We start from the raw sequence: 25,414 nt of genomic DNA on the forward strand, positions 1-25,414 counted from the left end.
TTGCGGGGGCTATTTGATGCTAATGCAGTACGCCACAGGATGTTTTTGCGCTGGTCAAGGGCAGTCAGGTCTGGAGTGAACCAAGGACTAGATCTGTTCCTGGTTCAACATTTTTTGAATGGGGCATGCTTATTTAAGATAGTGAGGAAAGCACTTTTAAAGAATAACCAGGCATCCTCTACTGACGTTATGAGGTCAATATCCTTCCAGGATACCCGGGCCAGGTCGATTAGAACGGCCTGCTAGCTGAAGTGCTTTAGGGAGCGTTTGACATGGATGAGGCGTGGTTGTTTGACCGCAGATCCATTACGGATGCATGCAATGAGGCAGTGATCGCTGAGATCCTGGTTGAAGACAGCAGAGGTGTATTTAGAGGGCAGGTTGGTCAGGATGATATCTATGAGGGTGTCCGTGTTTACGGATTTGGGGTTGTACCTGGTAAATTCATTGATAATTTGTTAGGTTAGCAGAAGGGCCTTAGGGGGACGTCGCGACGGAAGAGTGTTGTAGCCCCCTCGGACTGTTACCTCGGCAGACCAGTCGTGATGGATCAGCAGGGCTCCGTGTACGCAGTAACAGGGGTCCAGGCCAATTGGCAAAATAGGTATTGTAGCCCAAGGAGTGGCTGATGGACCACTTCAGCTAGCTGGGAGATGGGCCTAGCACGAGGCTAGTTCCAGGCTAACTGGTGCTTGCTTCGGGACAGAGACGTTAGCCAGGGGTAGCCACTCGGATAGCAGCTTGCTAGCTGTGATGATCCAGGTGAAAATGTTCAGAACTTTCGGTAGGAATCCGGAGATGTGGAGAAAAAGCAGTCAGGTATGCTCTGGGATGAATCGCGCTGTGCAGACTGGCAGGAGTTGACCGGGCTAAGGTTAGCTGATGACCGCTAGCAGTGGCTAACTGACTACTAGCTAGTTAGCTGGCTAGCTTCTGTTGGTGGTTCTGGTTCTAAAGCGGGTTGCGGGAGAGTATGTTGAAATTGAGTTTAAAAATATATACGAAATATATATGAAGAAAAAAATATATATATACACGGGAAACGACAAGACAAAGACGTCTAAACTGCTACGCCATCTTGGAGTGAGGTGAGCGATGACCGAGTGGCATAGGCAAGATGCAATAGATGGTATAAAATACAGTATATACATATGGGATGAGTAATGCAAGATATGTGAACATTATTAAAGTGGCATTATTAAAGTGGCCAATGATTTCAAGTCTGTATGTAGGCAGCAGCCTCTCTGGGTTAGTGACAGCTGTTTAACAGTCTGATGGCCGTGACATTATATACAGATCTCTGTAAGGATACACTTTTACGCCTGCTAGGCTAGATCATACAGTCATTGGGTTAGATGCACACAGACCGCAACGAGAGGGATCGAGACAGTTTGTGAAAGTATACCTTATCTACTTTGAAGAATTAGTAAAATGATTCAATCAAACAGCTCTGCAGTATACTTAGGCATGTAGCTAAATAGGAAGACAGTACAGTATGGGGAGCACATAGATACCATTATATGGTCTGGCTGGCTGACTGATACTGCCGGAGCAGAGATGATGGACGGCTTTAAGGACTGAAAAATATAAGCTAATTTTCAGTCTCTCGGTCCCAGCTTTGATGCACCTGTACTGACATCCGAGATGACCAGCAAGGTCAAATAATAATCACAGTGGTTGTGGAGGTTGCAACAGGTCAGTACATCAGGAGTAAATGTCACTTGGCTTTTCATAGCCAGGCATCCAGAGGTTGAAAGAGCAGGTGCTGTAGAGAGAGTTGAAAACAGCAGGTCTGGGACAAGGTAGCACATCCGGTGAACAGGTTAGGATTCCATAGCCGCAGGCAGAAGTGTTGAAACTGGAGCAGCAGCAGGGCCAGTTGGACTGGGGACAGCAAGGAGTCATCAGGCCAGGTAGTCCTGAGGCATGGTCCTAGGGCTCAGGTCCTCTGGGAGGGGAGGGAGAGAAAGAGAATTAGAGGGAGCATACTTAAATTCACACAGGACACCGGATAAGAAAGGAAAATAACACCAGATATAACAGATGGACCCTAGCCCCCCGGCACCTAGACTATTGCAGCATAGATATTGGGAGTGGGTCGGGAGACACTGTGGCCCCTGTCCGACAATACCCCCAGACAGGGCCAACCAGGCAGGATATAACCCCACCCAATTTGCCAAAGCACAGCCCGCACACCACTAGAGGGATATCAACAGACCACAAACCCCCTACCCACAAACCCCCTACACAAGGCTGGGTGTAGCCCATGAAGATCTCCTCCACCGCATGAGTCCGAGGGGGCGACAAACTGGACAGGAAGATCACGCCAGTGACTCAATCCACTCAAGTGACGCACCCCTCCAAGGAACGGCATGGAAGAGCACTAGTAAGACAGTGACAACCGTGAGCCGTGAGCACCCGTAATAGAGTCAGAGGCAGAGAATCCCAGTGGAGAGAGGGGAACCGGCCAGGCAGAGACAGCAAGGGCGGTTTGTCGCTCCAGTGCCTTTAAGTTCACATTCACCTCCACACCCCTTGGCCAGACTACACTCAATCATAGGACTTACTGAAGAGATGAGTCTTCAGTACAGACTGAAAGGTTGGGACCGAGTCTGTGTCTCTCACATGGATAGGCAGACCATTCCATAAAAATGGAGCTCTCTAGGAGAAAGCCCTTCCTCCAGCTGTTTGCTTAGAAATTCTAGGGACAATAAGGAGGCCTGTGTCTTGTGACCGTAGAATATGTGTAGGTATGTATGGCAGGGAAAAATCTGAGAGAGAGGTAGGAGCAAGCCCATGTAAACGCTTTGTAGGTTATCAGTAAAACCTTGAAATCAGCCCTAGCCTTAACAGGAAGCCAGTGTAGAGCGCCTAGCGCTGGAGTAATATTATGATCACATTTTAGGGTTCAAGTCAAGATTCTAGCATCCGTGTTTAGCACTAACTAAAGTGTATTTAGTGCTTTATCCGGGTAGCCGGAGAGTAGAGCATTGCAGTAGTCTAATCTAGAAGTGACAAAAGCATGGATTCGTTTTTCTGCATCATTTTTTAACAGAAAGTTTCAGATTTTTGCAATGTTACAAAGATGGAAAAAAGCCTTTGAAACAGTCTTGATATATTTGTCAAAAGAGAGATCAGTATCCAGAGTAATGCAGAGGTCCTTCACAGTTTTTTTTTTAGACGACTGTACAACCATCAAGATTGTCAGATCCAACAGAAGATCTCTTTGTTTTTTGGGACCTAGAACTAGCATCTGTTTTGTCCAAGTTTAAAAATAAAAAGAACGTGCCGCCATCTACTTCTTTATGTCTGAAACACAGGCTTCCAGGGTAGGCAATTTTGGGGCTTCACCATGTTTCAACGAAATGTACAGCTGTGTATTGTCCACGTAGCAATGAAAGTTAACATTGTGTTCCCGAATGACATCACCAATAGGTTAAATATATAGTGAAAACAATAGTGGTCCTAAAACAGAACCTTGAGGAACACCAAAACTTGTCAGAGGACAAACTATCCACAGAGACGAACTGATATATTTTGGACAGATAAGATCTAAACCAGGCAAGAAGGTTTCCAATCTCTCCAAAAGAATGTGGTGATTGATGGTGTCAAAAGCAGCACTAAGGTCTTGGAGCACGAGGACCGATGCAGGGCCTTGGTCTGACACCATTAAAAGGTAATTTACCACCTTCACAAGTGCAGTCTCAGAGTTATGATTGTAGTTATGATTGATTGACAGAGTTAAAATCAGACTGAAGTGTTTCATGTACATTATTTGTCTTCAGGAAGGCAGATTCAAAGAGGAGTCCGTAGTTTGCTTTCTAATGATCATGACCTTTTCATTCATGAATTCTTCACTGCTGAAGGCATCCTCTCTTGGGAATGCTGCTTTGTGGTTAGCTTTGCGACACTATCAAATATACATTTTGGCTTGTTCTTATTCTCCTCAATTAGGTTGGAAAAATAGGTTGATCGAGCAGCAGTGAGAGCTCTTCGATATTGCACTGTACTTTCTTTCCAAGCTAGTAGGAAGACTTCCAGTTTGGTGGAGCTCCATTTATGTTCCAATTTTCTGGAAGCTTGCTTCAGGGCTCGGGTATTTTCTGTATACCAGGGGGCTAGTATCTTGTGACACAGTAGCTATAAAAAGGGATTGAGTAGGCTGCATAGATTTCATGACCAGAAGCTCAAAAGACGAAAATGCAGTCATTTTGGGGGTGGTAAAATTGAAATTTGCTGTCGTAAATGTTAGCAACACCTCCGCCTTTGCGTGAGGCACAGGGGATATGGTCACTAGTGTAACCAGGAGGAGGCCTCATTTAACACATTAATTTCATCAAGTTTAAGCCCTGTTTCAGTAAGGCCAATCATATCAAGCTTATGATCAGTGATTAGTTCTTTGACTGTAACTGCCTTGGAAGTGAGGGATCTAACATTTAAGTAGCCCTATTTTAGATGTGAGATATCACAATCTCTTTCAATATTGACAGATATTTAGGTGTCACGCCTGCTCCCACTCCTCCTCTCTGGCGCTGGAAGGCCACCAGGCTCCCCAGCTTTACACACTCCTGTCACCATCATTACGCACACCTATCTTTCCCCGTCACGTGCATGAGCGTATTATTGGACTCACCTAGACTCAATCACCTGTTTATTACCTCCCCTATATTTGTCAGTTCCCCATCTCTGTTCCTATCTGCTGCATTAATTATTGTTTGTCGTTGTTTACCCGCGTGCTGATGCTGCTCCTATTTTGTTACTTGTCTGTTCCTGAATAAATGCTTCTCATTTCCAGCGTCGGTCCTTACTGAATGCTGAAGCCATCATACTAAGCATCGTGGAGTGCTGGTGTTCCGGTTGGTGGTGACGTCTGGTCCAAGGGCCGCCACTGATGGAACTGGGGGTACCTACGCCAGCTCGTCGGGCTGTCACGCCCTAGCTGACTCGAGAGATTCTTGCCCCGGTTGGCTCGGAAGGCGCCCCATCCCACGGCAGGCTTCAACCAAATCATCAGGATTTTACGACCAGCCGGCTCGTCAGGCTTCCACGCCTCAGCGGAATCATCGGGCTTCCACGCCTCAGCGGGTTCATCGGGAGTTTACGCATGCCTGGCTTGTCCAGCACCCCTGCCACAGCCGACCCGTCAGGCTCGCCCAGGTGGGACGCCGGGTGGAGCCCCTAGTGGGGGGTACTGTCACGCCTGCTCCCGTTCCCACTCCCTGGCGATCGAAGGCACCAGGCTCCCCAGCTTTACGCACTCCTGTCACCATCTTTACGCACTTGAAAATAAAGAAGAGCCGCACACTCTAGGAGCTCAGATGCAAAAATGTAATATCCATCATTACGCACACCTGCCTTTCCCTGTCACACGCATCAGCGTATTATCAGACTCACCTGGACTCAATCACCTGTTTATTACCTCCCCGTCTCTGTTCCCTGCTGCTGCATTGTCATTTGTCGCTGTTTACCCGTGCTGACACTGTTCCTGTTTTGTTACCTGTCTGTTCCTAGCTGTGTGGGTTAATACAGTCAAAATGTTTGTCTTGGGGTAAATTGAGCTAACGGTTGAGCCAAAGGCAAGTTGAGCAAATTGAGGTGTTTTCTTCCCAGGCGTAATGCAAGCCATTATGTCACTGGGATCTGAGGTAACAGGGCCTGGCCTATAACTCCAACTTTGCCTCTCCCGAGCCAGTTGGGGAGTGGCAGAGATGAGACACGATCAAAGATTGGGGAGAAAATGGGGTAAAGTACAAAAGGTGTATGTATATAAATCGTTTTAAATAAGTGTTTGTTAGGTGTTAAACCTGTGTTAAAAGATCATTAAAATGACTAATGGGGAAAAAAACGATTGTTTGGGAAAGAAATATAGACCTTGTTTTAAATGTAGTGGTAATAGTTCATTCAGTACAGAAATGTGTAGGCGGTGTAATTTACCCTGTCCTGTTGCTCAATTTACCCAATAGCTTGTCCGGGTATTTTTTTATATTTTTTAAACTAACGTTTACTTGCATTAGGATTCTTTCGAGACATATACAACATCCTGAAATATATGTAGATATCGTTGTTAGAAAGAATACTGTATTTCCCTTGACAGAGTCGGGCTGTAAAAGATGGAGACTTTTATTTCCCTCACCAACTTTAAACATCAACTATCTGAGCACGTAACCGATCGCTGCAGCTGTACATAGTCCATCTGTAAATAGCCCACCCAATCTACCTACCCCATCCCCATACTGTTTTTATTTTATTTACTTTTCTGCTCTTTTGCACACCAGTATCTCTACTTGCACATCATCATCTGCTCATTTATCACTCCAGTGTTAATCTGCTAAATTCTAATTCTTTTCTCCTCCTCATGCCTTTTGCACACTGTATATAGACGTTCTTCTTTCTACTGTGTCATTGACTTGTTTATTGTGTTATTGGCTTGTTTATTGTTTACTCCATGTGTAACTCTGTGTTGTTGTCTGTGTCACACTGCTTTGCTTTATCTTGGCCAGGTCGCAGTTGCAAATGAGAACTTGTTCTCAACTAGTCTACCTGGTTAAATAAATACAAATAAAGAGTGACGCTGAATGTAAATTCTCTCAATTTACGCACTCTCCCATTTGTGATGATGCCTAACTCATTACAAGAGCACAGTTAAAGCCCAGTTACCAGTTCCTGAACATGTGGGAAGAGTGTAGAGGCCATAGTATGTAGGCCAAACCACTTACTCAGTCCACTTGGAAAAACGTGCATTTGTTTAAAAAACAACAACGTTGTATTTATATAAAGTGCAGCCTCCCTCTCTTAGCGAATAGCTAACTAGAACAGCTAAGTGTTCGATAACAGCTAAGTGTTCTAGCTAGCCAAGAAGTGGGAAATCGCGGGCAGTAGCGCGTGCCCATTGGATCTGACTGGCGAAAAGGAGGCCCCTGCTTTATTCTAGGACGGTTGGAAGAGGCTGACGAGCTCACTACAATAGGTATTTAGCTAGTTACTTGGAACAGCAACCACAGGTAAACACTGGAAATACATTATTTAATTAAATGTAACTTCGCTAGCATTGATGAAAACTAAACATTGTTTGATGAATTGGTTGTTATTTAGCTAGCTAGCTAGCTAGCTACTAAAACATAGCTATTGATAACTTTTTTTGCTAACGTTATACTGTAGCTAGGTAACTACTGTATTTGGGCACAGTGATAACGACAGCTAGCTAGCAATACGTTGTTGTTGATGCTTTGTAGATAGCGGTGTCAGGCTAACTAGTAAATTTTTTTTTATTTTTTATGAATGTATTATTAGACTCTGAGTGAAGACACTGGAATAAGATGAAAATAAATGAAAACCAGCAGGCTAGACCTACTGCAGGTTTGTGAAATTCAAATAAAATTGTAAAGTTATGTCACCTGCGCAGGATATAACAAGTGTAGACGTTACCGTGAAATGCTTACTTACAAGCCTTAAGTCAACAATGCAGTTTTAAGAAAAATACCGAGGTTATATACCGGGGGTACCGGTGTTGTCCCGAAACCCACCCGCCCGCCAGACAGACAGAATCCCCCCGCGTTCTTCATTGCTGCGACTTGCTTGCAAGTCGAGACTTCTGCTCTTCACTCCGTTGTCAGTTTAGCCTATATTTCACTGCTCTTAGTAGCAGAAAGCATTTTTTGCTTGCAGTTTTAGGTTTGGCTCTTTGTTTCAAGTGTATGTGGCGGTTCTAGCTCGTATGACGCCCTGGGCGAGCGCCCCCCCCCCCCCCCTCCTCCCTTCAGCGCAAAATAAAAGTAATTAGCGGGGGAGGGGGGTGAGAATTCTGGCAGGGGGGAGATTTTCCGAACAACACCAGTACCGAGTCAATGTGCCGACAGTGAGTAGCAGCAGCAGTATATATATATTTTTTTAAGATCGAGGGGTCAATGCAAATAGGCCAGGTTGACATTTTATTAATTAGAATGTGATGTCATAAACTTCATGTCATAAACTGATGGCTGCATTGTCAAAACATTGTACAAAACATTGTCAAAACTGTCATGAGAAAAATGTCTCATGATTGTTTGCTTTCCAGGCTGCCTCTCTGTGCCTCTGTTTAACCAGAAGAAAAGGAGTAGGCTGCCTTTGACATCCAATCCCTCAGAGAATAAATTCTGTTCCGGCAATGAATACATGCCTACACACAGCTCTGCTTCATCCATCATCAACACATCAGGTAAGAGGAGTATAGGCTACTGCTCATGGACTTCAGTAGTAGCAATAATCAGATGTGTTCTGTGATTCATAAACTTTGCTTTTATTATTCATTTTTCTTGGATTTTAAAAGCGTGAGATTCTACTATCTCGGTCACTAGATGGCACTACACACAAAGAAAAATCATTTTTGCTGCCAAAATCTCAATGCTGTAACAACATTTTTTACCTCTGCTCAGGTAACACAGGCTATTACCAAGATCAAGCCCCAAGGTGTCCTGCACCTGCTGTTCAGCACAATCAGTGCAGCAGACAAAGCAACCAGCAGTCTCAACCACAGTCTCAGTGTCCTAACAGTCAACCTGTTCCGGTACCTGTGGGGAGAAGCTTTGCACCTTCACACCCATACAACACTGGGAATACAGGGTAGGGAAAATTGATAGGTCTCTCTGTAGAGGCAGTCATTATAGCGCAGATAAAAAGTTAACCTGCAGATGAACACTGTCTTAATGCTGTATAGTACTAGAGATTCTTTTTTTGACGGTTGATTTTGCAACACACAAACCTGTCATATCAGTGTTTTGCATATGTCCAGTCTGCAGATGGGACAGCCACCAGTGAGGCAGGACTCAAGAGCCCCTACAAACCCCAGGCAGAGCAACTACAATGCCCCTTGCAGCAGTGGGAACACACAGAGCAAGCCGGTATCCCCAAGCAGCCACTCTCCAGATGGGTCAGCAGCAGTCAGGTTACAGACAGAGACAGGACAACCCACCAGAGCCTCCTCTTTACTCCCAGCAGTCTAAACCCACTCCCCCTCCAAGCAGACCAAGTCATGGTCCTGGAACACAGAAGCAGAACACATCCTGGAAGTTTATAACCACCACCAACACTGGGCCACAGAAACAACTTATGGAAGATAGTAGAGACACATATCAAACTCAAAATACCTCTCAGTCTCAGGTACAACATGTAAGTCATCTGTGCTAATTGCAGTTTATAGTTTAACACTGTAGGACCCTCAAACCCAACTTTGGACCTCGAAGCCAGTTCCTCTCTAATCAGGAACTGATTTAGAGCTGGGCCACCAGGTGGGTGCAATTAATTATCTGCTAGAACAGAAAACCAGCAGGCCTTACCACGTAGGGTAACAGCTGAATACCCCTGCTGTAAGAAAACAGGTTTCCGTAGATTACTTACCATAAAATAACAATTATATAGTTTTCATATTTAACCCAATTGTAGGTATGCTTAATCAAGTTAAAAAATATTGTTAATATCTTTTCATACTATCTTGTAAAATGTATGTTGTTCAATGCTAGATCAGCGATTTTAAAGTATTAATGTCTCTTTTATATTGTGACGGCGCCATCTGTGTTCCAGGTCAAACCAGCAACTGAGAACTCTCTGAGGATCCTGACTGCTGTCATTGATGGCATTAGACACTGGAGCCATTTCAAGGGCAGAGCCCCGTACCTATTTGAGATTTTCGGTAAGTTCTCAAGAAGTGTCACTTTTCTAACATTGTATTTACTATTACTGGTACTCTATACACAATTTTTGTAATGTTATTTTATTCTATTAATTTATATTCTATGTTCGTCCCACAGCCACTCTTGACTCTGTAGTCATCGCCGGGTCTCATGGAGCTAAGAACTTCCTCATGAGAGATGGGAAAGAGGTGGTGCAGTGTGTCTTCTATGAAAATGTGAGTCAGAAAAACACTTCCTCTTCAATAGGAAATTAAGACATGCAGTTACAGGGCTGTCTAGAGTTAATCAGAGGACAACAATCAATTACTTCATGCTCAGCACATTTTTTAAGGCCTAAAAAATCCACACTTTTTTTTCAGTATGAAGAACTTTGGTGACTTTTATTTCAACAGGATACTTACCAGCTGCTACTGATCAACAACATTATAAAGCAGTAGTTAGTTTTTCAACAATGCTGGAGGATATGGCTTCTCAAATCGTAGTGTATCTCCAGGGTGGATACCCATTATGTTACCTTTACCATGTTGTGCTGGATGTATACCCTTTATGTCTAATGCGTCTCTGCTCCATCCCCACGAGGAGCTGGAGTTGCCCAGGCTGATCCGAGGCCAGGTGCACCGCTGTGTGGGGAACTACGACCACACCAGGGACACCCTCACCTGTGTGTCTGTCAGGGCCGCTCTGCCCTCAGACTCATGTGCGTTCCTCTGCTCTATCAAAGCCTCGGATGCTGAGATGAGGGACCTGGTGAAATCACTCAGTGAAGTCTGATCAGCAGCACAGAAACACATAAGGGAGCTTCCAGCAACTGTTCAAAGGCAAAACAATTGTCTTTGCCAATGGGTTCTTGAGTATCACTACATGGCAAGTGCTCTCCACTATTAAAAACTGTATATAGAGTCCTACTGTATGTAGATCCTTGACATGTCTGAAGATTCTCCAGGGATGAGTAGTACGTGATACCCCTATTTTATTTTTGAAAGAATATTCTGAACTGGGCAGTTCCAAGTGTATACAGTTTCACCTGCTTGCCTGTAAAGGGCGCCATCTGTTTGTGACAAGCAACATATTAAGATTGTGTGTTTATGAATTTCCCAATGTTAAATATGTACGTGCATCTGTATATCATCAGATTACAGGTAAGATATTTCATATTTTTCTTGTGAATATAATACTTAACACATAAAAAATGTAATATCTGCAATTCTGTTTTTGGACACAAAATAAAAAACCCTTCTCTTCCTCAGTTAAACTTTTAATTACAAAGAAAATTCACAGAACAGCAAACATTGTTAAGAGGGAAGTTTCAGATAAAACAAACATTGTTGATGTAATAAGTCAAATTATATATTTGAGGGGGGGGGGGGGCAGTTAAGAATGAAAAGTGAGCTACAATAACATACAGTTATTAGTTTATTTACAACCAACATATTACAATGGAAAAACTAGTTCTACTACTCTACAAAAACAGTTTCACCAGTGCTGAGACTTGACACACAATGTTTCAACATTATATCGGGGTACAAATCCTGTGCAGTAAGTGAACCCCAGTCATTCCCAGTATCAAGCACAGTATGAGGTCCAATACAAATACCAGCATTTCTTTCTTGGTCTTCTTTTCAAAACATGGCAACACAATTACATACGTTTTTTTTATCAGGACTTTTCCTCTTTTTAAGTAATTTTGGCAATTTTCAATGACGTTCATCTCAGTATTAAGCTCGCATGCACACACACACCTTGGAATGCAGTATGTATGTAAAAGCACACCGATTTGTGGAATTGGCTGCGTAGTCAGGGAAATTATACAATTTGTCCATGAAACATGATAAGAATAAAACGATTCAATTAGGAGAAATGTGATGGCAAAAACACACTAATCCATTGGCTTATCTCAGAAGTTAATTATTTTTAGCCACACTTTACATATTACCTGGATAATGTGTCAACTTAACACTGATAACTGCGGGCTAAGTTCAATTTGTACTGCTCTCAAGTTGTGCCACTCTACTTGGTGTATGGGCATGCCAGGAATTAATGCATTAGCTGCATGTCACAACCTTTTAATTTAGTGATTAAAGTGATTTTCCTCTTGTGAATAAATTGTCAGGGGCATAATTCAACACAAGTACAGCTCTCTCTCATTGCCTTCAAGCTTTAAGAAGAGATCAGTTTCTTCTATAGAACATTCTTCCAAATTCAAGAAGATTATAATGTACAGAAGAAGCACATCTTGAAACATATACAGGAAAAGTACAGCACACAGGGAAAATAATAACGTGAACATTTCTACACTACAATATCCACAGTTGAAGTAGATAGTAACCTGATATTAATAAACTCTTAGAAAAAAATATGCTATCTAGAACCTAAAAGGGTTCTTCGGCTGTCCCCATAGGAGAACCCTTTGAAGAACCCTTTTTGGTTCCAGGTAGAACACTTTTGGGTTCAATGCAATGTAGAACCCAAAAGCGTTCTACCTGGAACCAAAAAGGGTTCTCCTATGGGGACAGCAAAATAACTGTTTTGGAACCCATTTTTCTAAGAGTGTAGTATTGAAGTAACTTGTCTTGGTTTTGTTATAAAGGCACACGTTGGTATGGTCAGAGCAGATATATTTTAATCTAGATCAGCTGTTTTACTATTTATTAACTAACCCCAACTTTATCTGCACTCTAGTCTAGAATTTCAAGACAATGCTATCTTATCTTCTTGCCTTTCGCCTGATTTAATGTAGTCCTGAATTATAGTGTATCGCTAGTATTGTGTTGTGTAAAAACTGAAATAATAATGACTTGGGCTAACAAGACAACCATATTAACACTAGGAACTCTGGAAAGGTTGGTAGAAGGATGCCATGTCATCCCAACATCAAATTTGTAACAAATGCTTTTCACATGCCTTAAAAGTTGACTATCAGACAAGTATTGTGTTATTATGCACACCTCTTTATCTATATTAATTTGTCTTGAAGGCAGGTCAGACACTTCTGTATTGTTTGGTACATCTCCTCCATTGAAAAACTTGTCCAACAATTTCTCTAGAATTGTTACTGTCCAATGGGTCACTGCTTGAGACTTGTTGAAAATGTGAATGGTCTCTGACCTTTTAGAACCATGTTGAAGGTGTAGGCTAAGTCAGATGGCGAGTCCCCAGGCTAATGTTTCACTGTGCTACACGTCCATCTTATGACATCCTTACAGCCAGAGTGTTGTTCAATACTGGATCCAAACTGCATCTAGATCCAAACCTATATACAATCCCCTTTCCTCAAACTCCTCTGGACGGAGTCTTTGAATGCGCTCACTGTGTTGAGATCTATGGGTCTGAGTCAATGTCATAACTTTCTGATCCTTGCTTTGTCTTGATGTTAAATGGGTCTCCTATTGTCTTGACTGTTCGCCATATCCACATGAACCCATTGAAGATTGAAGCGTGTCCATGTCCTTTGATAACTGTAGAAATGTTTCATATTGTCTGTTAATCTCATGCCACCCTTGACAATTGAATATTCTCCTTATTGTCCCACCTTTTCTCTTGCAAACAGCTCTGATGATTCTGGAATGTTACACTTATTCAGTATTGCCCACTATTAATGTCACCCTGGAGTCATTATGGTTATAGACCTGACCATCACCCTCTGTCTGGTTACTGTAATGTTTAACCAACTTTCTATGTATAACAGATGAATATTTATGTATACTTCTGTCCATCTGAACAGAGGTTGTTGTTATCAATCCTTGTGTTTCTTTCAAACATGTATTTTTTCCAGAAAAAAAACAGAAAATGCAAAGTCACAAATTGACAGTAAAATAAAGAACATAACAATAAGGTAAATTATTAGATCAAATAAATATATTTTGCTTGAAGGAAGACGGTACATAAATGTTATTCACAGTTGTGTATAGCCTAGTTGTATATCAGTGGGCAGGGCTTTTTAAAATGGCATCCTACAGAAGAAGTGGACGCAGGGGTTTCTCCATCTCCATGACATCATACACGGACGTAGGGAGTATTGTAGTAGACTGACTGGATGAGGGTGGGGTCAGTTGTTGCCCTATAAGAGGGTGGGCAAGGGTGTCGGGGAAAGGTGCTCCTTTGGGGCGTATTTGGCGAAGAAAGGCAGGAAGAGTGTGAGCATGACGCTGACGATGGCCAGCATGTATCCCCAGCCAATCTGGCAGTCCCCGGCATAATAGATGTCTGAGTCCCCGCAGAAGGATCTCACCAAGGTGGAGTTGAGCCCAAAGGGATAGACCAGCAGCCCAGATCCCATGATAAACACTGGAGGAGAGATGAGAAATGGAAGAGGCTTTGGTTACAACCAGGGTTACATTCAAATACAATATCTTTAGACAGCACTTTGGACAACAAGATCCCCTATTGTTCAGCTTCCCACAAATATATCTTACATCCCTCCTTCTCATGTGCTTCTCTCAGTTATCCTTACATTTCAATCATCCTTCCAACTGAACTAAATCAAAGATCCAGCTGTAAAAGTTTCCATCCCGGCTCTTTGCGTTCAGCTTGACAAGTGTTCCTGGTAATGTTGACCCCAGGCCACTTGGTGGCACTAGAGGTTTTGCATTATGAGCCAACAGCACACAGATACGGTCAAGAGTGTAATTTAGGAGCTTCACTGTCTGCCCTATCTCCAGTTGCACCCTGAATAGCACCTATAGAAAAATAAATCACTATTGAGATTGAGTCTCAACTCAGCCAGGGAGTGATGGAGGAAGGACTGATTGAGGAGAGGAAATAGGCTTTTTATGTAAAAAAAAAAAAAAAAAAAAAAGGAGCTCTGATGGCTCTGGATTGACAGGCCTGGCTAATGCAAAGTGAATCATGTCTCCCAAAAACCATTAGCACTTCTCATGCCAAACTGACGACCACAAGAAAAGAGCCTGGCACTTTAATATGCAGCAATCAGCTTTCCCAGACAGTATCACATCCTTAGTGCCCCATGTAGCGACTGGCTGAGAGAGTGGCTCAGTTTTTCATAATTGAGTTAGGTCTGCCAGCCAGCGCTGCCAAGAAGCAGCTATCCATTGCTGAGTATCATCATTCCTACTCTTACTCATGTTGAGGAAAAACTAAGGTTATATTTCCATTAAACTGGACTGTCATTGTTTGTTTTTTACGGTACAATGAAATAATAGGGTACTATCGATAGCTCGTTATCATTCACAGCTGTCTGTCTGTCTGTCTATAAAACACATTAAACACGTATCATCTTTTGTTCATGTATTGATTCCAGAGTTTCTGAGTTTCAAGGACAGTGTAGCAGCAGAGTGTAATAGTGTAATAGTGAAGTTATAAGATAAGGCAATGGGGATGTCAAGGATCAAAATTGTTTTATGCTACAATGTTATAGATTTTTGGGAAAGGGTTGAAGGGAGCTCTATATTAAGACATGTTCCATGCAGAGAGAGTGATAAGATGTAACTTTTTGAGGTGTGTTTGAGAACCCTCTGGGAGAGACTGGTGAGAGTCATGCTAAGGGCACAGAGGAGAGAGAAACTGATAGAGATAGGGAGAAAAACAAGGAGAGAAAATGAGAAGGAGAAAAACTGAGTCAGAGAAAGAAGGGGGTGAGAAAAAGGAAATAGGTGGCAAAAAAAGAAGTACAAGAAGCAGAGGGAACGGGGAGAGGTTGTATGTGTTGGAAGTTAGGGCACTGTGTACCAGAATCACCCCATTAGAGTGAGCTGTTTGAGGCTGAGGATGTGGCTGCTGGAGCCCCAACCCAGAGCTGAGGATGCTGTACCCCCAATCCACCCAGAGCTCTGTCTCTGTCCTGCTCAGAATGGCCCTGTGTTTATCTGCAGGGGCCCGGCTCTTCAAAGCAGCCTGGCTAATGATACTTTAATGGCCTTCTCTATCAAACTATCATTGGTTTTGTGGAAGGTGCACAAAGACACAGGCAGGGTTTCCTTTTCAAGGCACTTCCCTCGTCGTTCCTCTGCACAACAGAGAGATGACAGCAGTCACACACAGCCAAAACCCAAATGGATAAATAATGAAGAAACATGCCAGGCCCCCAAATAGTCGATGCAGGAATTAAATCAAACCACATAACATAGCTTTGAAACAAGTGGCACGAAAGCCTTGAGGGTAGGTATACGGAGAGGGGGCAATTGTTGTCTGCATCAGATAAGCACTGTGCCTCAGGTCGATATGATCGCTCTAGGCTGCATAGCTCTGTTAATGGGAACAGACTTATCAAGAACGTACAAGTCTGACAACTCAGGACTCACTTTACCTGGATAAAGTCTGAAGACTAGAGTAGATTACTGTGTTGCTGTATGTAGGACGACTGGGAAGATCTATAGCTACTGTTTTATGTACTATAGGATTACTGGGAAGATCAAACTGAAGCATTTATCTTTGATTTATGTTGCCTATTGATGATTAAAAACATGTATGCACAGTCAGTCTGTGATATAATAAATGTACTGTACACATTACAGGAGGTTGGTGGCACCTTAATTGGGGTGGACGGGCTCGTGGTAATGGCTGGAGCGGAATAAGTGGAATGGTATCAAATACATCAAACATGTTGTTTCCATGCATTTGATGTCATTCCATATGCTCCGTTCCATCTAATTATGAACCGTCATCCCCTCAACAGCCCCCTGTGGTATACAGCTGAAGTCGGAAGTTTAGGTTGGAGTCATTAAAACTAGTTTTTCAAACACTCCACAAATTTCTTGTTAAACTATAGTTTTGGCAAGTCGGTTAGGACATCTACTATGCGCATGACACAAGTAATTTTTCCAACAATTGTTTACAGACAGATTATTTCACTTATAATTCACTGTATCACAATTCCATTGGGTCAAAAGTTTACATACACTAAGTTGACTGTGCCTTTAAACAGCTTGGAAAATTCCAGAAAATTATGTCATGACTTTAGAAGCTTCTGGTAACTCAGTGCCTCTTTGCTTGACATCATGGGAAAATCAAAAGAAATCATCAAATTTTTTTGAGAATTCTGGTTCATCCTTGGGAGCAATTTCCAAATGCCTGAAGGTGCCATGTTCATCTGTACAAACAATAGTACGCAAGAATAAACACCATGGGACCACGCAGTCGTCATACCACTCAGGAAGGAGACGTGATGATAGAGATGAACGTACTTTGGTGCGAAAGGTGCAAATCTAACCCAGAACAACAGCAAAGGACCTTGTGAAGATGCTGGAGGAAACAGGTACAAAACTATCTATATCCACAGTAAAACAAGTCCTATATCGACATAACCTCAATGGCCGCTCAGCAAGGAAGAAGCCACTGCTTCAAAAACGCCATAAAAAAGCCTGACTAAGGTTTGCTACTGCACATGGGGACAAAGATCGTACTTTCTGGAGAATGGTCCTCTGGTCTGATGAAACAAAAATAGAACTGTTTGGCCATAATGACCGTTATGTTTGGAGGAAAAAGGGGGAGGCTTGCAAGCCGAAGAACACCATCTCAACCATGAAGCAGAATCATGCTGTGGGGGTGCTTTGCTGCAGGAGGGACTGGTGCACTTCACAAAATAGATGGCATCACGAGGCAGGAAAACTATGTGGATATATTGAAGCAACATCTCAAGACATCAGTCAGGAAGTTAAAGCTTGGTTGCAAATGGGTCTTCCAAATGCCAAAGTTGTGGCAAAATGGCTTAAGGACAACAAAGTCAAGGTATTGGAGTGGCCATAAAGCCCTGACCTGAATCCTATTGAAAATGTGTGGGCTGAACTGAAAAAGCATGTGCAAGCAAGGAGGCCTACCAACCTGACTCAGTTACATCAGCTCTGTTGGGAGGAGTGGGCCAAAATTCCCCTAAACTGGGAAGCTTGTGAAGCTTGGGAAGCTTGTGGAAGGCTACCCGAAACGTTTGACCGAAGTTAAACAATTTAAAGGCAATGCTACCAAATACTAATTGTGTGTATGTAAACTTCTGACCCACTGGGAATGTGATGAAAGAAATAAAAGCTGAAATATATAATTCTACTATTATTCTGACATTTCACATTCTTAAAATAAAGTGGTGATCCTAACTGGCCTAAAACAGGGAATTTTTACTAGGATTAAATGTCAGGAATTGTGAAAAACTGAGTTTAAATGTATTTGGCTAAGGTGTATGTAAACTTCCGACGTTAACTGTACATACAGTACAGTGCCTTGCGAAAGTATTCGGCCCCCTTGAACTTTGCAACCTTTTGCCACATTTCAGGCTTCAAACATAAAGATATAAAACTGTATTTTTTTGTGAAGAATCAACAACAAGTGGGACACAATCATGAAGTGGAACGACATTTATTGGATATTTCAAACTTTTTTAACAAATCAAAAACTGAAAAATTGGGCGTGCAAAATTATTCAGCCCCCTTAAGTTAATACTTTGTAGCTCCACCTTTTGCTGCGATTACAGCTGTAAGTCGCTTGGGGTATGTCTCTATCAGTTTTGCACATCGAGAGACTGAAATTTTTCCCATTCCTCCTTGCAAAACAGCTCGAGCTCAGTGAGGTTGGATGGAGAGCATTTGTGAACAGCAGTTTTCAGTTCTTTCCACAGATTCTCGATTGGATTCAGGTCTGGACTTTGACTTGGCCATTCTAACACCTGGATATGTTTATTTTTGAATCATTCCATTGTAGATTTTGCTTTATGTTTTGGATCATTGTCTTGTTGGAAGACAAATCTCCGTCCCAGTCTCAGGTCTTTTGCAGACTGCATCAGGTTTTCTTCCAGAATGGTCCTGTATTTGGCTCCATTCATCTTCCCATCAATTTTAACCATCTTCCCTGTCCCTGCTGAAGAAAAGCAGGCCCAAACCATGATGCTGCCACCACCATGTTTGACAGTGGGGATGGTGTGTTCAGCTGTGTTGCTTTTACGCCAAACATAACGTTTTGCATTGTTGCCAAAAAGTTCAATTTTGGTTTCATCTGACCAGAGCACCTTCTTCCACATGTTTGGTGTGTCTCCCAGGTGGCTTGTGGCAAACTTTAAACGACACTTTTTATGGGTATCTATAAGAAATGGCTTTCTTCTTGCCACTCTTCCATAAAGGCCAGATTTGTGCAATATACGACTGATTGTTGTCCTATGGACAGAGTCTCCCACCTCAGCTGTAGATCTTTGCAGTTCATCCAGAGTGATCATGGGCCTCTTGGCTGCATCTCTGATCAGTCTTCTCCTTGTATGAGCTGAAAGTTTAGAGGGACGGCCAGGTCTTGGTAGATTTGCAGTGGTCTGATACTCCTTCCATTTCAATATTATCGCTTGCACAGTGCTCCTTGGGATGTTTAAAGCTTGGGAAATCTTTTTGTATCCAAATCCGGCTTTAAACTTCTTCACAACAGTATCTCGGACCTGCCTGGTGTGTTCCTTGTTCTTCATGATGCTCTCTGCGCTTTTAACGGACCTCTGAGACTATCACAGTGCAGGTGCATTTATACGGAGACTTGATTACACACAGGTGGATTGTATTTATCATCATTAGTCATTTAGGTCAACATTGGATCATTCAGAGATCCTCACTGAACTTCTGGAGAGAGTTTGCTACACTGAAAGTAAAGGGGCTGAATAATTTTGCACGCCCAATTTTTCAGTTTTTGATTTGTTAAAAAAGTTTGAAATATCCAATAAATGTCGGTCCACTTCATGATTGTGTCCCACTTGTTGTTGATTCTTCACAAAAAAATACAGTTTTATATCTTTATGTTTGAAGCCTGAAATGTGGCAAAAGGTCGCAAAGTTCAAGGGGGCCGAATACTTTCGCAAGGCACTGTATATGATGGTTTTGATGATGTTCAGGATTACATGTACTGTATGCATGCATATACAGTACATACCATTTAGTGATTTGACTCGTGTTCAACCTTGAGTAAAAGGTGAAAACTTCATTTGAGAGATTAGCAGTAGCAGCCCACTATGGACACAGATGGATAAATGCAATCTCATGAATATAGAAGCTGAGGGAGCAGTAACAAACTACACGATGGTGCGATGCAGTGAAAGTGCATATGGTAACCTCACAGCATTCATTATTCTCCCATCCAACAGGGCCAGGGGAGTGGAGAAAGCATCCCGCTCTCATCTCATATGCCATATTGAATGTCCCATGTTTTATTGACATGTTTAGAGAGACATAATGGACGTGTGATTATAAAGGGCAAACTCAGTTATTCTGGAGTTGGGACTTGACTTGAGAGTGTTTGTGGAGTTCACCTGAATACAAAATATCCACAATGGCAACTTGGCAAGTGCTGTAAAACCCAAGCTACGATAACATAAAAGTAAATAATGTAGCATTAAAACGGGCCACAAACAACCATTGAGCTGACTTACATTCTGTAAACTGCACATAGAATTGCAAAGCACCAAGGATGATCTAAATCCTAAAACAACAACGATCATTTGGATGGGCGCCTCGGAACTGGTCCCAGATACAATGAGTATCCATCAAGAGTGGGCAGGAGGACTTTTGACGCTACACTTGGCCAGTTGGGCGGCAGGTACAGCAGTAATAAAGGCAGTTAGCCACGAAGAAGAGCTGTTAAAACGTAATTACGGGAGTTTAAAGAGCCGTCTCCACAATAGCTGCATGGCAGTGAAAAGCGTTCGGCACAGCACTTCAACACACATCTCCTTCCTTCTTCCTGTTCCTATTAGACACCGTTTACTGTGCTTCCTGCGCCATTCACGCTCATGTGCACACAAGCCATGTACATTCTTGGAGATTGGAATCAGGTGGGACTGGAAGGGAGGGCATGAGAACAATTAACGGGGAAGAGAAAGACAGAGGAAACAATGGGAAAAGGATACTGTAGGTCACCCAGGGGCTAATGTGTCTTATTTACAGACACCCCACATCCATGCAGACACACAGACGGACAAACACAGAGACGGCAAACATGGATCACAATGGAAAGCAAAGCTATAGATTTACACCTTGGGGTAAGTCAGTCACGAATCACTGTCACTCTATCAGCTCTCTGTGTTTATCTGTGTGTGTGTGTGTATGTGTGTATGTGTGTTTGTGTGCGCGCGCATGCATGCGTGTGTGCTGTAGCAAGGACAGCACTGAGAGTCTGACCGCACTTATAAATTACCCTGCAGCCTGTCTGGCTGAATACAACAACAGCAAAGCCGATGTGATACTAATGAAAGTAAATCACCAGCCAAAACAGAGGCCTGCCTCTCTGTTTAGCAACATATGCTGTTTAAGGATATTCTTTGAGTTCATCCACATGGGTTTGACTTTTTGCTCAGGCTCATCCGTCCTCTGTGGTTACACCACTGACACGGTTATACTTGAAGTTTGAAAACCTGGAAAAACAACCCTAGAATGTTACACAATTGGGATAATTGTTTGTGGCGAACAACTGAGAGGGATTCAGAGAGATGTTCTCCCGATGGTTTGAAGGGCACTCAGCCTCAACCGGCGATGGTTGAAAAAGATCATGTTTTTGACAAACGCAGCAACACTTTGTATAATTGTCCTCCAATAATTTTCACAGACAGCCGTGAAGTCAGGAGGCCTAGGCTCTGATTATCACTGAACCTTTAGCAGAGTCAATCCTCTCAAATAAACATCCTACTTTTGTAGGAGTATGTTTAGTATTCAATCAGATTCAGGGAGAGAAATGGAGAGTAGGGGGGTGGAAAGCAGAGAAGAGAAGAGGCAAAGAAAAGATAAATGAAGAGAAGAGACGCAAAGAGAAGAAGACAAGACAGAAGAGAAGACAAGAAAAGACAAGAGAAGACAGAAGAGAAGATAAGATAAAGGGAAAAGAAAGAGAAGAGAGGAGATGTGACGTGAAGAGAGACAGGCAAAGCTCAGTAGAGCAGCCTTGATTCTCCTCTCTCTTTTCCCTGGACTGTTCAGTGAGAATATGACAGGAGAGAAGAAATGTTGGAAGGAGAGGAGAAGTGAGGAGAGCTCAGCCTTGACTTTATTGCTCTCTCTGGTCGCTTGACTGCTCACGTTTGTCAATGAACTAGTGAGACACGCCAGAAAATGATACTGAATTACACAGCCGTGAGAATGAGAAAAATATAAAGTTTCTATAAAGGTATTTGAAGAGAACTTGTTGGCCCTTGGCCTGTCCCCAGAGTAAGGTGTGTGATGAGGTAGCGTCCATGCGTGACAATGCATTAACTCTCGGCTGGGAACCACAGTAACACCATGGTAACTCTGTATCCAATCACACAGGGTGGACTGAGGTCCCCATTCACTCTCTCTGGGTCAGGCTCAGGGAGGGCTATATACGGGGACTGAGAGGTTTTAGTGAGAGTATATGATACCACAGACGTCATATACCAATAAAATAAAATACTAAATATGTTTTGTTTTCACATACACCGGATATCTGCAGCGATATGTGTTGATTTACAGGGTCAGCCATAGCGTTGGATGTTGTGTGCATGCACTCTGATACTGTAGGTTAGTGTGTGTGGATCATCCAACAACACGCATGCACAAACAACACCCATTAAAACAAAAGGCGATGAACTTTACACTCTGTATAGAGTACTAACGTATTAGCACATAGACTTTTGGCATATTCAAATAGAGTTGTCACCTGTTGGTGAATCATCGAATGAGAACATTAGCCTGTGATACATGACCTTTTAGTTGTCTAGTCAGTCCAATGCCCTGTGGGGCTGAGGGTTATATGACAGTGATCTCCATCAGTGAGTAGTGAGGTGGAATGTGGCCCAGTCTCAGAAGATGATGTGGTCATCCTAGAAATGGATGACTAGAACAGGCATCATGTTGAGTATACCTACACACGTTAAGTGTACCCATGCTAGTAATTCTATTTCTGTGGTGGTCATCCTGTATTTCCTCCACGTACCATCAGAGTACTTAATTACAAGCCATCCTGCTGCTGGTGCTGGGGACCTGGAGGGCCATTCATTATATCGCCAAGACTTCTGCTTTGGATCAAACTTTATTACCTCCCAACGCTGACTGCCATAACTCAGTTAGCACTGAGGAAAGTTGCCCGTGTGATTGAATTAGAGATTGATGTGATGGCTCCCTCCCTGGCCTGGTCTGTCTAATCCTCTGCTCTGGTTAGCCAGGCCTGACTGGCTTGCTGGCTGCTGTTATTTGTCCGTTCTGTCTGCTCCCTCTGGCTCTGTCAATGACTACAGCTACAGCCCCCGCCATGATTACTGTCAGAAATGGCTGAACACACAAACCTCAACAATCATGTTTTCCCCCTGGGTTAGAAACACTGGTGTGAATCTGAGGATAAGCTAAGGTCAAAGGGAAGAGCTTTGACACTTGACAAGTCAAATCACATGCTTCGTAAACAACAGGTGTAAACTAATAGTGAAATGCTTACTTCCCAACAACACAAAATACAACAAAAAACCTTATAATAAATAAATAAATACAATAAAAATACACAATGATAAACACACAATGAGCAATGATAGCTTGGCTATATATATGGGGTACCAAGTTACAAGACGACAGAATAACTATGATAATCGTTTCGACGGCGAGAGAGGAGATTAAATGGATTGTCAGTGACTCCTCTTCTCCTTGTCCCCCTACACCCCTATATCTGCATTCCAGTCTTGCAGCAAACATGGTAGATGAATATGAGGGCTAATGTTGTCCCGAGGGTCACTTATCTCCTACAGTATGACCCACAAGCATATCTGTGACACTCCCAGTCCTAACAAAGACTAGCCCACAGCAGGAGGCCTGACTAGAACAACCCAGCCACCACACAGGCTCAGATATCATCCACAGAGACTCAGCTACCAGGAAGAGGATGCGATCCTGTGTGTCTCTATCCACAGGAGTCTGCTCTCATTCTCCAAAGGAACTTTCCGTTTGGCTGCTGTCCCAATTGGGATTCTATCTGTCTGGAACTGTGCACTGAAACGACTAGGGGCAGTACAGTCACGCACATACAGAACAATATGTCTTACCTAACCTTACCTCACCTAACTACATACCTGAGAGCTAAGGTCACAGTAACTGAACAAAGAGTGTTCCTCTTCACAATGACAAACACACTCTTATTTTTACTCCTCTGTCGGAGAAGTGTATCCTTGCATTGTTCCCTTGCAGATATTTGGGAGCGGGTGTACATTTCTTTCTTTAAAGAATATACAAATGTATAATACATCTTTATTTGCCAGCACACCACTCATTTATTTGTGTTGCCAGCGTTGTTTGTCAGTGATGAAACTCTGTGAAACATGCTGTAGGCCCTGGAAATACCAAGAATATTCTTTAATTACAGCTGCAGCCTCATAGCCATACATCAAACCTCTTTCGTTCTCGTGATCATTTTTCCTGTTGTCTACCTTTCCCTTTGCTTTGGTTAACAGATGCTGCAGATCCTGCCTACACGTTTGCATGTCTCTGTTCTTATTTCTAATAGAAGTGGGACTGGTGTTCTGTGGCACAACGTGGATGTTGACGGTGGGTAGATGTGTAAATCTATTTTTAAAACTTGATGGGCCGTTTGCAGTTTAACATTTTTTGTTAAATCTGTGTGTGTGTGTGTGTGTTTCAGTCAAGTCATTTTCATATAATTTCCTACCATAAAGCCCTATAATGAAAGCAGAAAGGTTGGCAGTGGGGATACGGTGTCTCTTGGAAATTGCTTTTCATTGCCCGCATGCGGAACCTATTCCCATTTCCGTCTCCTTCTCCAGGCAGCCAGGCAGGCAGGTGATAGGTATGGACGACCTCTCCTCTCCCCCTGGTCTGAAGGAGATGGAGGAGAGAGGTCCTGACGGCCCACCATCACATTAAATCTACAGGCATGTCTGACCATGCAGGGAGTTAAACAGGGACAGTGGAGATGACAGGAGGGTTCACATCTCATATGCCAATCTACAGTACCTTCCATGAATATGTCTAGGTGCTACTGGAGGGCCACAGACAGAGACAAGGGAGAGATGTGTATATCATCTCAGTTGCAGTGATTGACAGTGAGAAAATGTGTTTTATATATGCCCAAGGATCCAAGCGAGAATCACCTGAGTTCTTATTCCTCTGTAAACACACCTCAATGTGCTCAGGGAGATAAATATTCTGGTATGAAGATGAAACTCTATTGCTTGCAGCTAACGATGAAGTTAGCTTATAGGTTGTGGTAAACTATGGTGAATTTCAGGTAGTCAGCTGGGACTGTAGCTAGGAGTGGAAGGTCATGGGTATAAAACAGCACAGAGGGACCATGTCTTAATGTGATGAGCTGTGCTGTAGCAGCAGTCTGCACAAGCTTTGTTGATAATTAAGCACCGTGTGCCTCTGGGAAATTGTGCGAATGCATTTGCTTCTTCTTGAATAACCTCATGTCCTAGAAACGTTTGGCTGGAGGTGTTCACGCAACCAAGAACACACGCACATGTACACACACACACACACACACACACACACACACACACACACACACACACACACACACACACACACACACACACACACACACACACACACACACAGAAAACACTCCCTGTAAATTATTCCCAATGCTGTGAAAGTGAAAGTAGTAGTTGTGACTCCAATGTGGGAAGGGAAGAGAGAGAAATATGTTTTTAGGCCAAGGCTCTGTAGAGGAAAAACAATAGCAGGAAATCTCTGATCCCAGACAAAAAGGAGGGTCATTCCAATTTGGCTCCTTTTCAGAAGTGTAACTTCGTAAAAATAAAAATGTTTGATTTCACCTCATTTTAACATTATATCATAAAGAGCACATGTTCAACTTTATAAAAAACA

The 25,414-nt window shown here is 42.8% G+C and overlaps 1 protein-coding gene and 1 pseudogene across 1 annotated transcript in view; one reads left to right on the forward strand and one right to left on the reverse strand.

Annotated features, from left to right (window-relative positions):
- Positions 1-272: 272 nt before the first annotated feature.
- LOC139422453 (spermatogenesis-associated protein 22-like) lies at positions 273-10,436 on the forward strand (annotated as a pseudogene).
- A 468-nt stretch (positions 10,437-10,904) lies between these two features.
- The window catches only part of LOC139423123 (LHFPL tetraspan subfamily member 7 protein-like), a 215,462-nt gene continuing 200,952 nt past the window's right edge, over positions 10,905-25,414 (reverse strand). The window contains exon 3 of the mRNA XM_071174792.1: positions 10,905-13,949. Within this exon, the coding sequence (XP_071030893.1) occupies positions 13,723-13,949 (227 nt within the window). The 3' untranslated portion in view covers positions 10,905-13,722. The remainder of the gene's footprint in view (positions 13,950-25,414) is intronic.

Source organism: Oncorhynchus clarkii, chromosome 12 (assembly GCF_045791955.1).
Source record: "Oncorhynchus clarkii lewisi isolate Uvic-CL-2024 chromosome 12, UVic_Ocla_1.0, whole genome shotgun sequence".
Taxonomy (NCBI): Eukaryota; Metazoa; Chordata; class Actinopteri; order Salmoniformes; family Salmonidae; genus Oncorhynchus; species Oncorhynchus clarkii.